Genomic DNA, 18,090 nt, shown 5'->3' on the forward strand with positions numbered 1-18,090 from the left:
TGGCTTTTGTCATTTTGGTAGCAGAGAAGTTCAATTTTGTCTGCCTGGAGCTATTACTCTGGCTCTATCCCTGTTACTCTGAAGCTTTTCTTCTTTATCTGAGATCTTTGTTCTTTTTTATAGATGGTGCCCTTGTTAATGAATTATACAGTTTGCTGCGTGACCAGGATCCAATTGTGGTTGTGAACTGCTTGAGGTCTCTAGAGGAAATTCTGAAACAGGAAGGAGGCATTGTCATCAATAAGCCCATTGCCCACCATCTCTTAAATCGGTTTGGATGCCTCAGTGCTCTTTTTATTATAAGATCTGTGTCCTTGTGGGATCTTGTTGATGTGTTGAAATGTTGAACAACTTATGTGTGGTAGAAAAGAAAGTTAACCATTATTAACTCCCTCACATTTCACTGAGAGAACTTTTATTTGCCTTAGTTTCCCTTATTGGTACGGGGAAATAGAAATATCCTGTGGGAATTTCTACACTTCTCTAGTCATTATATCCCTCAAACTGAGCCATTTGTAGCATCTTAAAATGTAGAGAACCTGGACCTATTATATGTAGTGTATGCTGATCATGTCTTTGGTCTTAGATGAATGTGCATTTGTACTTATCTTAGAATTTTAAGCCTATTCTGTGAAAACATTACATAGTACATGAAAAGAATGATTTGATTATGGTACAGCCTATTTTTTTTTTTTTGTTTGGTTGGTTTTTTTATGAGATAGAGTCTTGCTGTATAGCCCAGGCTGGAGTACAATGGCATGATCTCAGCTCACTGCAACCTCCGCCTCCTGGGTTCAAGCGATTCTCCTACCTCAGCCTCCCAAGTAGCTGGGACTATAGGCGCCCACTACTACGCCCAGCTAATTTTTGTATTTTTAGTAGAGACCAGGTGTCACCATGTTGGTCAGGCTGGTCTCGAACTCCTGACCTCAGGTGATCCGCCCGCCTCGGCCTCCTGAAGTGCTGGGATTACAGGCATGAGCCACTGCGCCCGGCCCTCACAGCCTATTTTTAAGAATTCTCCCTTTTTTATGATGAACAACCAACTGTTCATATGGCAGTGGCATGGAGATGGTCCTAATTTTCTTGCTAAAATAGCTCTTGTTTCATTTTTTGGATAGAATGTCAAAATTGGACCAATGGGGCCAGGCTGAAGTGTTGAACTTTCTGCTACGCTACCAACCCCGCAGTGAGGAAGAACTATTTGACATTCTCAATCTGTTGGACAGTTTTCTCAAGAGTGGAAGCCCCGGTGTGGTGATGGGAGCCACCAAACTTTTTCTGATCTTGGCAAAAAAGTTCCCCCACGTTCAAACCGATGTGCTTGTGCGGGTCAAGGGACCTTTGCTAGCTGCCTGTTCTTCAGAGAGCCGTGAGCTCTGTTTTGTTGCTCTCTGTCATGTACGCCAGATCTTGCATAGTTTGCCAGGTCACTTTAGCAGCCACTACAAAAAGTTTTTTTGCTCCTACTCGGAGCCCCACTACATCAAACTACAAAAAGTGGAGGTGCTGTGTGAGCTGGTGAATGATGAGAATGTACAGCAGGTGCTAGAGGAGCTCCGAGGGTATTGCACGGATGTGTCTGCTGACTTTGCACAGGCTGCCATCTTTGCCATAGGTAGGTGTCTGCTCCTTTTCCTTCTAGAAAACCTGGACCAGTCAGCTAGAAAGCTGTGGTTGGAGGAACCAAAGAGGGCAAAGGGCATAAATCTTGCTTCAGAAGCAAAGTACTATGCACTAAGTAATTGGATCAGTAACTGCAAACGGAGAAGAGAGATTTTTTTTTTTTTTTTTTTTTTTTTTTTTTTTTTTTTTTTTTTTTTTTTTTTTTTTTTTTTTTTTTGGTCAAGACTGCTGTTGCCATATCTTTCAGGATGGTAAATACAGGTAACTGAAACTACAACACCTAAAATTTTTGTTGTCTTCTAGCCAAAATGCTTTCCTGTATTTCATCTTACCACAGTCTCACGAGACTGTCAGGAAAAGTAGACAAATGCCGTTAACTTCATTTTAAAGATGAAGAAACTCAGGCACAAAAACAGTTATCAAATTGCCAAAAGGGCACGTAGTTTTAGAAATGGGACTGAAATCCGGCTTTCCTGACTCAAAGTCAGCTAATATTTGACTTAGCAGTTTTCTCTGCTTTACCTTCTTTTGTAGGTAGCATTGCCAGGACTTACACAGATCAGTGTGTTCAGATTCTCACAGAGTTGCTGGGTCTTCGACAAGAGCACATTACCACAGGTAATGCCTACCTTTCTAGAATTTTTTTTTTTTTTTTTATCAAGTACCTGGCCTATAGTAGTTGCTGAAAACACGTTTGTTGTTGAATGAATAATATAGAGTTTTAAACTTTTCCTTGCATCATCACCTGTTGCTGTTAGAGAAGCATAGGGTCTATAGATCTAATAGGATATTGAGTTTTCAGGCCACCATGAGCCTATAAGGCTATACCATAGATAATGAAGGCTACTAGGATGACCTTGCTTGATATTTCACCATCTTTCTTCTCTTTTCATTTTATGGCAGTATGCCATAGGCAGTGGCTTCCAGGGTTGGAACTAGGGAAAGTCAAGCAAGGTGCCTAGGATGCAAAATTTAAGAAGGCACTTACTCTTAGTAAGTGCCAATCCTGCATTCTTCCTCTGTTTTATACCCTACACACCTTATTTGCCTTGTCATTGTCCCAGTCCTGGTGGTTCCATTTATACTGTCTTTAGTGTATCGTTCAATAGCAATACTACCCCACAACTGTATACAGCTTTACGTTTTACAAAGTGCTTTGTCATACATTAGCTCATTTATCTTTACATCAATCTGATAAGGACAATATTCATTTAAGAAATTATTGCTCATTTTATTACATTTCTTAATCACTGACCATACCTCTAAAACCCATTTTACAGAAATCCAGCCAGAGCCATAAGTCTGAATACACAACAGTTCTTAAGATTCCTCCCTGCCTGGAGGCTCTAATCCTGTGCTCTTGTATCTTGGCCTGTATTGTAGTGGTGGTGCAGACTTTCCGAGACCTGGTTTGGTTGTGTCCTCAGTGTACTGAAGCTGTGTGTCAGGCCCTGCCCGGCTGTGAGGAGAACATTCAAGATAGTGAGGTAGACTGTAATTCTCCTTTACTTCTAAGTAGAGGGAGAATGCTTGAAACCCTGCCCTTTGAAATAGAATCTAATTATTCTCTCCTCTCTGTGTTTGAAGTAGACACTCTTAGAATTGATTGCCACCTTAGATTCTCTTTTGGATGTAGATGGCATATAAATTATAAAAATAAGATTTATCTATGGTTTTTATTATAAAACTCTGATACAACTTTTGAACAGTTTTGTTTTGTTTTGCTTGAGATAGAGTCACCCAGGCTGGAACGCAGTAGCACTATCTCGGCTCACTGCAACCTCTACCTCGTAGACTCAAGTGATTCTTCCGCCTCAGCCTCCCGAGTAGCTGGGATTACAGGTGTGCACCACCTTGCCCAGCTAATTTTTGTATTTGTAGTAGAGAGGGTTTTGCCATGTTGCCTAGGCTGGTCTAGAATTCCTAGCCTCAAGTGATCCATCCACCTCAGCCTCACAAAGAGCTGGGATTACAGGCATGAGCTACTGCCCCCAGCCCCTCTTGAACAGTTTTGAGTCAGAGATTTAGACAATGAAGTTTTTAGCTAGAATGAGAATTAGAATCATTTGTGAAATTTTTACAAAGATTTGGACTTAATCACCGGTCTACTGACCTAAATATTCAGGGGTAGTGGACCTAGACAGATAACTTTTTTTTTTTTTTTGAGATGGAGTCTAGCTCTGTCGTCCAGGCTGGATGGGGTGCAGTGACACCGTCTCGGCTCACCGCAATCTCTGCCTCCCCGTTTCAAGCAATTCTGTTGTCTCAGCCTCCCGAGTAGGTGGAACTGCAGGCGTGCACCACCATGCCTGGCTAATTTTTGTGCTTTTAATAGAGGTGGGGTTTCACCATGTTGGCCAGGCTAGTCTCAAACTCCTGACCTTGGGTAATCCACCCGCCTTGGCCTCCCAAAGTGCTGAGATTACAGGCTTAAGCCACTGCACCCAGCTGACAGATATATTTTTAAGAAGCTTCACAGATGACTCTGATGTGCACTCTAGGTTAGTAGCCACTTTCCTGAAAAATGTAGAGAAATTCTTTGAGCAGCTTCCACTGAAACACTAAACCCCAATTGGGCCAGAGGCCCCAAAGTTGAGGAAACCTCAACTTTGAGTTTCCTCTTGTATGTTAGAATTTCATTTCTATTTGTTGTAGAGAGTACAATAGGGGGAATCAGTAAATTAAATAAAGTAAAGATTACGCCTTTTCTGCTGGCACTAAGCGAAAAGCAAAACCAGTGATTGTCTACTATTTCCTGTGTTTTGGACAGCCAAGTGTTACGCACTCGCTCTTATTCCTTTATTCCCTAGGGGAAGCAAGCACTTATTTGGCTACTGGGGGTCCACGGGGAAAGAATTCCTAATGCTCCTTATGTGTTAGAGGACTTTGTTGAGAATGTGAAGTCAGAGACATTTCCAGCTGTTAAGATGGAGCTACTCACTGCTTTGCTGCGCCTTTTCCTCTCACGACCTGCTGAGTGCCAGGACATGCTGGGACGTTTGTTGTATTACTGCATAGGTGGGTTTTTCAGAAGGAAATAGTACTTGCCTGACCCATAGTAAAAATTCTTAATAGTTTTCATTGTTTGATGAGTCATGTCTGGGACCCAAGAAGAAAATGTTAATGCTTCCTAGGGATTCCTCTCCCTTTCATTTTCTTATCCTATTATGGTTGGCACAAAGGTAGGAGGAAAGTGCTTTGTTTTTAATAAATTCAATCTGTTGTCTTACCTCAGAGGAAGAAAAAGATATGGCTGTACGGGACCGAGGTCTCTTCTATTATCGCCTCCTCTTAGTTGGCATTGATGAAGTTAAGCGGATTCTGTGTAGTCCTAAATCTGACCCTACTCTTGGACTTCTGGAGGATCCGGCAGAAAGACCTGTGAACAGCTGGGCCTCAGACTTCAACACACTGGTGCCAGTGTATGGCAAATCCCGCTGGGCAACTATCTCTAAATGTCATGGAGCAGAGCGTTGTGGCCCAGAGCTTCCTAAAACTTCATCCTTTGCTGCATCAGGTAAAAAAGTCCTTACCTTAAATGTTGTCATGATGAATCTTTACCTTTTCAGTGATTGGTGGAAAGTAGAGTATCCTAGCACTAAATCTCAGACTGTTGCCTGAATTTCAAGCATTTGTGAGCAAGAAAGGTTCATCATTGGTTATTTCAGCCATTTATCCAAAGACAGAAGTCATATTGTGTACATTTGGGAATTTGGATTAAAAACCTAGCTCCTGCAGATTAAGAACATCTTTCACACAAGTTTTCTGTCTCTTTTAGGACCCTTGATTCCTGAAGAGAACAAGGAGAGGGTACAAGAAGTCCCTGATTCTGGAACCCTCATGCTAGTCCCCAATCTCCAGCTTACTGCTGATTATTTTGAGAAAACTTGGCTTAGCCTCAAAGTTGCTCATCAGCAAGTGTTGCCTTGGCAGGGAGAATTCCATCCTGACACCCTCCAGATGGCTCTTCAAGTAGTGAACATCCAGACCATTGCAATGAGTAGGGCTGGGGCTCGGCCGTGGAAAGCATACCTCAGTGCTCAGGATGATACTGGCTGTCTGTTCTTAACAGAACTGCTGTGGAAGCCTGAAAACTCAGAAATGCAGATCTCTGTGAAACAAAATGAAACAAGAACCGAGACACTTAAGAGTTTTATTTCTGTATTAGAAACTGTGATTGGAACCATTGAAGAAATAAAATCATAAGTTTGTTTCTTGTCCAGAGTAAGATGAATAACGATCACAGTTTCTTAGTCTTTCTTCTTAGAGCTGCCAGTAAGTCCAGATAATATTAGCTACAAAAGAGAGTGGAAAATCTAGGAATCAGGATTCTTACATTTTTGGCCAAAGAAGATTGATTTATTAATTTCATTCCTATTGGCAATTGACCCCATTTATCAATGATGATGTTGTAAAGGTAAATGTTGGCAAGGGGATGGGGTGAGGTTTGGATTATTTCCTAATCAATTTTAGGAAATGTGTTAGTAATTAAAGACGGTTGATGTGTGGAAAGTGACAGGTTCATCATTTATGGGGGTCATCTTTTCCTCCCTGGATTATTATAGTAAATTCCTAACTGTTCTCATATTTCCAATTGTGCTTTTTAGGCCAGAGTCCAAAGTCCTTAATGTCAGCTAATGTACCTCTTTGGTGTCAAGTCTTACCACTCCCAAAATGCCTTCTCTCCTGGTAGAAGCAAACCACGTGCATTGCAGTTCCCTGAATACAGCAGCTTCTTTCACCTCTGTGCTTTAACTTAAACCTGCTTTTATTTATTGACTAGAACATTTTCTCACCCTCACATCTTCTTTAACACCTAGTCTGTCTTTCAGTGTTCGGCTCACTCATGAACTCTTTCGGGAAGTTTCCTGTAACCCTCACTGCCTTCATTAGGGGTTTCCTTCAGGCTGTTGTAGTACCCAGACCATACCTCTAGCAATAGTATTGTCATTGTTTCTTGTTGCTTGTCCTCAATTTTTATTCTGTTCTTATCTGACCATATTTTGTACATTGAAGCAACTTATGGCAAGAACAAATCGAATAAAATGCTGGTAAAATATGAGACTAGCAAATCCAGAATGGAAAAAATTAAAATACCAGTTAAGACCACCTGGGTTGGAGATGGGGAAATACACAAATGTTCAGGTTATATGGGCCTATTAGATGATAGTTGAGCCTTGATTTGTCTCTATAGGTGATTTAGCAGTCAGAGTTAAGGGAAACAGTTATAATTTTTATCAGAGAGGAAGAAACACTAAGATATGTACAAGATCCTACGAGAAGTTAGGAATGGGTTTCACATGACTTTCTTACCGTATTCTTCAATGAAAGCAGAGAGCATGACTTTAATATAGAGCTTAGACTGCGTGCAGTCACTCTTTTTGGTAACCCAGCTCTTTGGGAGGCCAAGGAGGGAAGATTGCTTGATGCTAGGAGTTCAAGATCAGCCTGGACAGCATAGTGAGACCTGTCTCTAAAAATTGAGTTATCCAGGCATGGTGGCACATGCCTGAAATCCCAGCTGTTCAAAAGGCAGAGGCAGGAGCATTACTTGAGCCCAAGAGTTTGAGGTTACAGAGAGTGGTGATCATACCACTGCACTCCAGCCTGGGTGACAGAATGAAACCCTGTCAAATGAAAAAACAAAAAAAGTATACATACAAAAATAGTAAGCCAGACATGGTGACTCATGCCTTTAATCCCAGCACTTTGGGAGACCAAGGCAGGTGGATCCCTTGAGGCTAGGAGTTTGAGACCAGCCTGGGCAATGTAGTGAGACCCCCATCTCTACAAAAGTAAAAAATTAGTCAGGTGTGGTGGTGTGTGCCTGTAGTCCCAGCTACTTGGGAGGCTGAGGTGGGAGCGTTGCGTGAGCCTAGGAGGTCAAGGCTACAGTAAGCTATGATCATGCCACTGCACTCCAGCCTGCTTGACAGAGCAAGACCCTGTCTCAGTAATAATAATAATAACATGGTGCTTAATGAAGGCATTTCTTCAAGGACTTAAGATAACATGATCCAAGTATATACCCTTCATCATCCAGCTTAATTCAAGGATTTCTACTACCTAGATACATAGATGAACCCATATCCTTCAGGTGATTTTTCAACCATCACTTCTCTCAATGAGACTTTTGTTCTGTGATGGAGTCTTGCTGTGTCACCCAGACTGCAGTGCAGTGCAGTGGTGTGATCTCGGCTCATTACAACCTCCACATTCTGGGTTCAAGCCATCCTCCTGCCTCAGCCTTCCGAGAAGCTGGGTCTACAGGCATGCACCACCATGCCTGGCTAGTTTTTGTATTTTTAGTAGAGACAGGTTTTCACCATGATGGCCAGGCTGGTAACTCCTGACCTCAGGTGTTACCCAGCCTCAACCAGGCTCTTAATAGGAATAAATAACAGACAATACTGAATTTTCTGGTAAGAACCTGGCTGTTGTGAGTTGTTTATTGAATGGTCTTCCCCATTGAATAACTTTTTTTTTTTTTTTTTTTTTGAGACGGAGTTTTGCTCTTGTTGCCCAGGCTGGAGTGCAATGGCACTGACTCGACTCACCGCAACTTCCATCTCCTGGGTTCAAGCAAATCTCCTGCCTCAGCCTCCCAAGTAACTGGGATTACAAGCACCCACCACCACGCCCAGCTAATTTTTGTGTTTTTAGTAGAGACAGCATTTCACCATGTTGGCCAGGCTGGTCTCGAACTCTTGACCTCAGGTGATCTGCCAGCCTTGGTCTCTCGCTGGGATTACAGGCATAAGCCACTGCGCCCAGCCTGAACAACTTTTAAGAATGATTCTTTCTTTTTATTTCCATAGTGTCTGCCACATAGTATTACTCAGTAACTCTTTCTTGAATGAATGACTGTAAATAATTAGATTCTGATGTGTTTTGGGATTGATGTTTGAACTGGGTTTTATGATATTGTATCAACTATATGGAAAATAATGGAATTTCATCTAAACCAGGATTTCTTTAAAGTGGCAATACTGACATTTGAGGCCAGATAATTCTTTGTTGTGAGGGACTGTCCTCTGTACTGTAGAATGATTATTAGCACTATCTCTGGCCTCTATCCACTGGATGCCAGTAGAACCCTCAGTTGTAACAACTAAAAATGTCTCTAGACATTGTTAAAGGTCTCCTGGGGTAGGAGGCAAAATTGCCATTACTTGAGAACCGTTGATTTAGACTATGGATCCTCAGGGATAGGAAAGGGAAGGACAGCTTCAGAATTGCACTTTCTGTATTTTTATGGTTCAGTTAAATGGTGAATGTTTAATTAGTTACTAAGAGAAATAAAATTGAAGCACTGCCAATTCAAAGTGTAGCAGGGGAACAGGATGCAGGTGGTGGAAATTGAGTAAATTGGTATGACTTGGCAACTGAATAAATAGTAATACTAAAGTGATCCCAACTATTGGAGGTTTTAGAAGACTATATTGTACTTGGTTCCTTTTCTATAAGAGGCATACATAGAATATGAAATTGTTGCTTTTGGAAAATATACTTTTAAGATGATCTCAATGAAGAACTGATTTCTCCTGTAGCCTGGTTTTACTAATTTATTATAAGCCAAATGACCAAAGCTCAAGTATACTATGAAGTTAATTCTTTTAATATTTTCCCCCCAGGAACTCTCTGTAGCTCCTGCAGACATGGGATTTGATGATGTGATATAAGTAGATGTTTGTGTTTTACAAACCATGAAGGTATTCGATACTGTGCTTAGAACAGCAGCCTTCTAATGTCATTCTTAGTTGACAGGTAAACAGTATGTTATGCATATAATGAGGTCCCACAAAGACAATATGTTTTGGAACACTGCAGAGGCAATAATTTGCATAGTTACCATAATTTTATAGTTATAAATCAGTAACTGTGATATGTTTCCATTCTCCCTATTTTTGAACAAGCGTTCTGTTAAGATTATTATATTCCTTTCTTAGATATAGGGTGTTTCGGGGAGAGGGGACACATTGCTTGTTTTCTTAGTTACAAGTCTCCATGTTGAGAGGAGTTGCACCCAAGGATCTTCATCCACATGCACATCTGGTACAGATGACAAGATCCTGGACTTTAAGCCAATGATATAATGAGACAAAGCTTTTCGGGGAGGATGTAAATTGTTGTAGCCAGAGTGGCAAGAGAAACGAGCTGATAGGGAAAAAATTCTGACCTCATCATTTTTCAGTAATAATTAAAAGCACAATATTAGAACTGCAAGGGTGAAGGTATGTGGGCTGAGGGAAAGGGATGGTTTGGGAGGGTGCTATGTTGAAGGCCCAGAAGAAGTAAACAAAGGTGGAAAATTTACTCCACATTGCCAATGAGAGTCTGTACTCTATTCCTATAGCTTTACAACATTGATTATACAAGACAATGTAAAGGAGTCAAAACTGGATTTTTTCTTTTTTTTTTTTCGACGCAGGGCCTCGCTTCGTCATCCAGGCTAGGGTGCAGTGGTGTGATCATGGCTCAGTGCAGCCTTGTTCTGGGCTCAAGTGATCCTCCTACTTCAGCTTCCTGAGTAGCTGGGACTGTAGGTGCATGCCAGCACCCCTGGACTCAAGATTCAACTTCAAAGATAGCATAAGCATATTGATAGTGAAATGAGGAAGGTGGTTTATTACTGTGGGAAAGCTTGAGTTTGATATAAGACAGACTTGGTTTAAAATTTATATTCTGCCACTAACTGATGTGTGAACTTGGGCAAGCTATTTAATACCAACTGGATGATCTCATAAACATTTTTGTCTTTTATATATTGTTTTGGGAGTATGTCACAAATGTATTTTTTAGAATCCTTAAACTGTCAGTGGCTACCTCTATTGTGAAAGGAGGTTGGCCTAGAATTTTCTCTGAGTGCCCCTGTAATGTTAGAGGTCTGAAGCCTACTTAGTAATAATGGAAGCTTCAGCCCTTTTGTCTCTAAAGAGAATGAGCAATAGATAATGACAAATGAAAATGGCACTTTAGGTCTCTGTCGTCCTTTTCTTTCTTCAATAAAAAAAAAAAAAAGAAAATGGCACTTTAACTACATAGCAACATAATTTGTGTTCTTACTCTAAAAGCAATTTATGATCATTTTTAAAAATTAAGACTTTTTAAGAGCAGTTTTAGGTTCAAAGCAAAATTGAAACAAAGGTACAGAGATTTCCCAAATACCCTCTGCCCCCACACAAGCATCATGTCCTGTTACCAACATCCCCAATCAAAGTGATACATTTGTCATAATTGATGAACTTACCTCATCAATTATTACCCAAAGTCCAACTATCACCCAAATTTCTCCTCATCTTTTCATGGCTTGATAGCTCATTTCTTTTCAGCACTAAATAATGTCTATTTTCTGTATGTATCACAGTTTATTTATTCATTTACCTATTGAAGGACATCTTGGTTGCTTCCAGGTTTGGGCAGTTGTGAATAAAGCTGCTATGAACATCCACGTGCAAGATTTTGTGTAGACAAGTTTTCAACTCCTTTGGGTAGATACCAAGGAGTACAATTGCTAAATCATATGGTAAGAGGATATTTGGTTTTGTAAGAAACTGCCAGACTCTTCCAAAGTGGCTGTACCCTTTTGCATTCCTACCAGCGATGAATGACAGTTTCTGCCCCACATCCTCACCAGCATTTGGTTTTGCCAGTGTTCTGAATTTGGCTATTTTAATAAGTGTATAGTGTTCGCATGCGTTTAGAATGAAACAGAAAACATCAGATTGGCTTTGATATTTTGCAAGATAGAAATTCCATTCTGAATAACTGACTTACTGTTTATGCTTCAATCTTTTTTTTTTTTTTTTTTTTTTTGAGATGGAGTCTCACTCTGTCACCCAGGTTGGAATGCCAATGGTGTGATCTCAGCTCACCGCAGCCTCTGCCTCCAGATTCAAACGATTTTCATGCCTCAGCCTCCTGAGTAGCTGGGATTACAGGTGCACACCACCACGCCCAGCTAATTTTTGTATTTTTTAGTAGAGATGGGTTTCGCCATGTTGGCCAGGCTGGTCGTGAACTCCTGACCTCAGGTAATCAACCCACTTCAGCCTCCCAAAGTGGTGGGATTACAGGTGTGAGCCACCGCACCCGGCCTATGCTTGAATCTTTTATTAGTTGGAGCTGTTAATAACTTCACCAGGTCAGACAGGTTTGAGTGATAAGTTTGCTGATAGGTTTGATTGCTGCTTCTGAGACCCAGACTCAAAATCTAGGTTTAGCTACATTAAGAAGGCAACCACTACAGATAAGTGTCCAATCCTGAGATCTCTTAAAACAATGATGGAATCCAAGCCTGTTAGGAAAATCCTTTTGCTAGAGAATCTCCGGTCTCTTTCATCCTGGTCATTAGGCCTTGGCTAAAAGGAGGACATTTAACATTTATTGTATGCTAGACTGTGCTAGGCCATTCCATATAATGTTATCTTATTTAATCCTCATAATTTCTCTGAAATATTTTGTATTGTCCCTATTTATAATCCAAGTTGTTTGAGTTTTTTAACCTTCCCAGACTTTATATCTGCTACCCGTCCAACTAGAATAGTGTTATGCCTCCTTTTTGTATAATGGATGCCTACTTATTCCTCAGAGCTCCTCTCAGATGTTACTGTTTTAAAGAAGCCTTCCCAGTCCCCTGGGCATATTTCCCTATTACACTATCAAAGTCTTGATTCCCTATTACACTGCACTGATCAAAGTGCACTGACCTCAATAGCACAATTAACTACGTGATTAGTCATTTAATAGCTGTCATTTCTGCTGAGGTGTAAGCTTCATGAGCACATAAGTGTGCCTGTGTCATTTTTCTATATTACTTGCAGTGCCATGTATAGTTCCTTGTTTGGTAAATAATTATTGTATGGTTATGGCAAATAAATTCCATAAACAGAAGTTGAATGCTGGTCCACTGTCACTGTAAAATCTTCCTTTAAATTATACAATATATAGGACCTAAGAAGGAAGCATTTCTTAATGAAATTACCCCAGAGGCTCTTCCTGAACCCTATTTCAGTTCTAGATTGGCTAATGATAAAAGTTATTCATTAATCTTAGGTGGTTAGGGTGTGGTCTGAGATAAAGAACTTGAAGTCTTTTAAGTAGATAATCCTTTCAGAGAAGTCTCATCTTTCTGTGGAGTTGTGTTTGAAGAAAGCTAGTGGGAAAAGTTCCAGGACTATATGTCCCATCAGGAAACTACAAGAGGTAGAAACATTTGTTGATTTACCAGCGTTTTTAACTTCGTGCTGGGCTGAAAACAGCTTTTGTGGAAAAGCAAAACTTGGCAGCAAACATTTAAAATGAAGAGCCCCCAAACTTTTGAGGAACAAACAGAATGCATTGTGAACACTCTACTCATGGACTTCTTGAGCCCAACATTGCAGGTTGCCAACCGGGACCTAGGCTGTGAAGATGAAGTAGATTCAGGTAAGGCTCCTGGCTAGAGGTGGTGATTGCAGGTCAATAAGAGTATGTTTTTTGTTGGGTGTGGTGGCTGACTCCTATAATCCCAGCACTTTGGGAGGCCAAGGTGGGTGGATCGCCTTAGGTCAGGAGTTCAAGACCAGCCTGGTCAACATGATGAAACCCCATCTCTACTAAAAATACAAAAATTAGCTGGGTGTGGTGGCTCACACCTGTTGTCCCAGCTACATGGGAGACTGAGGCACAAGAATTGCTTGAACTTGGGAGGCAGAGGTTGCAGTGAGCTGAGATCACTGCACTGCACTCCAGCCTGGGCAACAGAGTGAGACTTGGTCTCAAAAAAAAAAAGTATGTTGCCGGGCGCGGTGGCTCAAGCCTGTAATCCCAGCACTTTGGGAGGCCGAGGCGGGTGGATCAAGAGGTCAAGAGATTGAGACCATCCTGGTCAACATGGTGAAACCCCGTCTCTACTAAAAATACAAAACATTAGCTGGGCATGGTGGCGCGTGCCTGTAATCCCAGCTACTCAGGAGGCTGAGGCAGGAGAATTGCCTGAACCCAGGAGGTGGAGGTTGCGGTGAGCCGAGATCGTGCCATTGCACTCCAGCCTGGGTAACATGAATGAAACTCCGTCTCAAAAAAAAAAAAAAAAGTATGTTTTATTTCCTTTAAGTTTCTAACTCTAAGCTTTCAGCAACACCTGAAGTGAAAGAGATTCTCAATGAAGGGAAACTTTCTGACTATTGGTGTTGACAGAACATTTAAGTTCTTGGGAGATAATTATGTGAAAAATATTCAAAAGACAAGATAACTTTTTCTCATTGCCCAGATTCCTGGGACTTGCCTTTGCTTCATGGATTGTAACAAATGTGTTCCCTCTGTCATAGGAGAGTCGTGCTCTTTTGATGTAGAAATCATCGCTGGTCGCCTTCGGATGTTGGGTGACCAGTTCAACGGAGAATTAGAAGCTTCTGCCAAAAGTGTCCTTGCAGAAACCATTCAGGGACAGGTGAAGTTTCTACTTCGTGCTATTGTTGCTGCTTTTTTTTCTATTTTAAACTTCCTTTTCTTACAACTCCCACACTGTGGTGACTAGGAATGTTCTGTGCAAGTATTTAGGGGCATATATTCCAAGGAGGTATAGCAAGAATTCTCCACTTACCAAAACCTAAGTTGTACAGAGATGGAAAACTTTTGGCATAGGCTGACGAACCTTCTACTTGGTCTTCATCAGAGCTGTGCTTAGTGTGTGTAGAGCACATTTATAGTACTCTATTCTTGGCAAAGTATAATACCTTTTTTTTTTTTTTTGACACAGGGTCTTACTCTGTCACCCAGGCTGGAGTGCAGTGGTGTGATCTCAACTCATTGCAGCCTCCACCTTCTGGGCTCAAGCAAGCCTTCTACCTCAGCCTCCTGAGTAGCTGGGACTTCAGGCAAGTGCCACCATGCCCGTCTAATTTTTTTAAAATTTATTTTTAGTAGAGATGGGGTTTTGCCATGTTGCCTGGACTGGTCTTGAACTCCTGAGCTCAGGTGATCCACCCGCCCCCGTCCTTCAAAGTGCTAGGATTACAGGTGTGAGCTACCACACCCAGCCTATGCATATTTTGATAGTTATTTTGTTGGGGTGGGCATCTTTTCCTCTCAGGGTCCAGCAGTGAAGTATATACAGGAATGATAGGCAGTTTACAAGTCTGATGCAATGAGGGATAAGCCCTACAGCAGCCCACTGGCTTTTCATCAAAATGCTGATTACTGGCAGTACCACTTGGACTCTGTATTAGATTTAAAGTCTAGGAGAGGTCGCTGACTTATGTCAACAATGACAGCTAATATTAACTTATCACTTACCATGTGCTATTGTTATCTCATTTAATCATTATGCCCCTGTATTAATTATCATGGAAGCAATTATTGGTACAGCAAGCTCTCCCCACCTGCATATAACACCACAAGAGCAAACATCTAACCTGTTTTGTTCACTGACATATTCACACAACCTATAACAGTGCCTTACGTACAATAAGTCCTCAATAAGAATTTCTGTTTTTTTTGTTTTTTTTTTTGAGACCAAGTCTCACTGCAACCTCCACCACACGAATTCAAGTGATTTTCCTGCCTCAGCCTCTGAGTAGCTGGGATTACAGGCACCTGCTACCATGCACAGCTAATTTTTGTATTTTTAGTAGAAACACGGTTTCACCATGTTGCCCAGGCTGGTCTTGAACTCTTGACCTCAGGTGATCCACCCGCCTCAGACTTTTTTTCTCATTAAACAGATTTTTTTGGTTGGGTGCCAGGGCTGATGCCTCCCAAAGTGTTGGGATTACTGGTGTGAGCCACCACACCTGGCCCGTCTGGGTGGACCATTTGAGGTCAGGAGTTCGAGACCAGCCTGGCCAACATGGTGAAACCCCATCTCTATTAAAAATACAAAAAGTAGCTGGGCGGACCACTTGAGGTCAGGAGTTTAACACCAGCCTGGCCAACATGGAGAATCCTGTCTCTACTAAAAATACAAAAATTAGCTGAGTGTGGTGGTACATGCCTGTAATCCCAGCTACTAGGGAGGCTGAAGCAGGAGAATCACCTGACCCTTGGAGGGTGGAGGTTGCAGTGAGCTGAAATTGTGCCACTGCGCTCCAGCCTGGGCGACAGAGTGAGACTCTGTCTCATAAAAAAGAACCACACTCTTACCATTATGCTTTATTCTTCCTGCTGTACACAGTTTGGGCAGTATGCCTACACTACATTCAGGCAGAAGTGGACCTGTTATTCCCAGTTGCTTGCCATGAGGCTATCCTAGGTAGTTGATAGCTGAGTTGACTTTTTTTCTTATTAAACAGATTTTTTTTGGCTGGGTGCCGTGGATCATGCCTGTAATCCCAGCACTTTGGGAGGCTGAGGCAGGTGGATCACTAAGGTCAGGAGTTCAAGACCAGCCTGGCCAGCATGGTGAAACCCTGTCTCTACAAAAATTAGCCAGGCATGGTGGTGCGCACCTATAATCCCAGCTACTCGGGAGGCTGAGTCAGGAGAATTGCTTGAACTTGGGAGGCAGAGGGAGGTTGCAGTGAACTGAGATCTCGCCACTGTACTCCACTGAGTGACAGAGCAAGACCTTCTCTCTAAATAAATAATACAAATACAAATAGAAAAATTAGCCGGGCATGGTGGCACACAACTGTAATCCTACCTACTCCGGGAGGCTGAGACATGAGAGTTGCTTGAACCCAGGAGGCGGAAGTTGCAGTGAGCCAAGATGGTGCCATTGCACTCTAACCTTAAAAAAGTATGTTTTGAAATAGCCCTAAACTCAGGAAAAAGTTGCAAGGTTACAAATAATTTCTGTCTTGAATCATTTGACAGTAAGGAGTTGACATGATGTTTCATCAGCCCCTAATACTTCTATACTTCCTTCAAACAAGGACATTCTCTAATGTAACCAAATCTAACAATCAAACTCAGGAAATTTCATTGATTCATTATCATCTAATCCTTAGATCTCATTCAAGTTTTGCCATTTGTCCCGATAATGTAATTTATAGTAAAAAGTTGTAGGCCAGGGTCACAGATTGCATTTAGTTGTCATGTCTCTTTAGTTTCCTTCAATCTGGAATTTTTCCTCAGTCTTTCCTTGATTTTCATGACCTTGACACTTGGTCTATCTTGTTGAATGTCCCTTAACTTGTGTTTGTTTAATGCTTCTTCTTGAATAAATTCAGGATATGTACCTTTGGTAGGAATATCACAGAAGTAGTGCTGTGTTCTCAGTGCATTGCATCAATTGGCACAAGATTTCATTTTGTTCCAGTACTGATGTTAACTTTAGTTATTAAGATGGTGTCTATAATGCTTCTCCACTATAAAGTTACTCTTTTCTCCTTTGTAATTAATAAGTGTTTTATAGAAAGGTACTTTGAAACTATGTAAATATTCCATATCTCATCAAAATTTCAATGCATTCATTTCTTATCATCATTGGACCCATGAATTCTTACTTTATTCAGTGGATTATAATCTGTTACATCAGTATTTATTTAGATGCTCAAATCATCCAAGTTTTAACTAGTTGGAGTCCTTTCACTCTGGACTGCATCTCTTTGATGTGTCTCTATTATTATTTGAGTATTCCTTAATTTCTAGCAGATCTTATACTTGCCTAGCCCCAAACTGAAATAAACCATTCTCTAGAAAGCTCTGGTTTCTTTTAATGGATAATGATATTTAGAAATCAAGATCTAGGTGCCTTCCCACATGGATGTCCTTTTTAGCTTGTTTGGGTTCTTATATTCAGCTGTGACCACCCTTGGCCTCCCTAAATCCCCACAGATCTTGCTTTGACCTACCTAATGGCTTTTGGATCCTATTTTTGAAAAGGAAAGAGGAAAAGAAAGAGCTACTCAATTATTTTAAATTAATTATTAGTTTTTTATTTTATTTTTATTTTTTGAGACAGAGTCTCGCTCTGTCGCCAGGCACCAGGGTGGAGTGCAGTGGTGCGATCTCGGCTCACTGCAACCTCGGCCTCCCGGGTTCAAGCAATTCTTCTCCCTCAGCCTCCCGAGTAGCTGGGACTACAGGCACGTGCCACCATGCCCAGCTAATTTTTGTATTTTTTAAATAGAGATGGGTTTTCACCATGTTGGCCAGGATGGTCTTGATCTCTTGACCTTGTGATCCGCCTGCCTCGGCCTCCCAAAGTGCTGGGATTACAGGCATGAGCCACCGCTCCTGGCCGTTTTTTATTTTTAATTATTATTATTTTTGAGACAATCTTGCACTGTCACCTAGACTGGAGTGCAGTGTTACAATCATAGCTCACTGCAGCCTCAATCTCCTAGGCTCAGGTGATCCTCCCACCTCAGTCTCCTAAGTATATGGAACTGTAGATATGCACCACTATGCCTAGCTACCTTTTAAAATTTTTCATAGAGACAGGGTCTCACTATGTTGCCCAGACTGGTCTTGAGCTCCTGACCTCATGTGATCCTCCCATTTTTGCCTCCCAAAGGGTTGGGATTACAGGTGTGAACC

The 18,090-nt window shown here is 41.4% G+C and overlaps 2 protein-coding genes across 10 annotated transcripts in view; both read left to right on the forward strand.

Annotated features, from left to right (window-relative positions):
- Window positions 1-6,142, forward strand: part of AP4B1 (adaptor related protein complex 4 subunit beta 1) — a 32,224-nt gene extending 26,082 nt beyond the window's left edge. For 4 of the 9 annotated variants that reach the window (XM_017524257.2, XM_017524256.2, XM_017524254.2 and 1 more), the window contains exons 5-11: window positions 124-271; window positions 1,122-1,618; window positions 2,161-2,244; window positions 3,010-3,113; window positions 4,437-4,644; window positions 4,862-5,143; window positions 5,405-6,142. In XM_017524257.2, coding sequence (XP_017379746.1) covers window positions 124-271; window positions 1,122-1,618; window positions 2,161-2,244; window positions 3,010-3,113; window positions 4,437-4,644; window positions 4,862-5,143; window positions 5,405-5,832 — 1,751 coding nt within the window. In that variant the 3' untranslated portion in view covers window positions 5,833-6,142. The remainder of the gene's footprint in view (window positions 1-123; window positions 272-1,121; window positions 1,619-2,160; window positions 2,245-3,009; window positions 3,114-4,436; window positions 4,645-4,861; window positions 5,144-5,404) is intronic. The other 5 variants (XM_017524252.2, XM_017524251.2, XM_017524253.2 and 2 more) reach the window with 3 other exon arrangements.
- Window positions 6,143-11,677: 5,535 nt separating this feature from the next.
- The window catches only part of BCL2L15 (BCL2 like 15), a 7,507-nt gene continuing 1,094 nt past the window's right edge, over window positions 11,678-18,090 (forward strand). Inside the window, exons 1-2 of the mRNA XM_017524261.2 lie at window positions 11,678-13,053; window positions 13,938-14,059. Coding sequence (XP_017379750.1) covers window positions 12,927-13,053; window positions 13,938-14,059 — 249 coding nt within the window. The 5' untranslated portion in view covers window positions 11,678-12,926. The remainder of the gene's footprint in view (window positions 13,054-13,937; window positions 14,060-18,090) is intronic.

Source organism: Cebus imitator, unplaced genomic scaffold (assembly GCF_001604975.1).
Source record: "Cebus imitator isolate Cc_AM_T3 unplaced genomic scaffold, Cebus_imitator-1.0 Scaffold32, whole genome shotgun sequence".
Lineage (NCBI taxonomy): Eukaryota > Metazoa > Chordata > Mammalia > Primates > Cebidae > Cebus > Cebus imitator.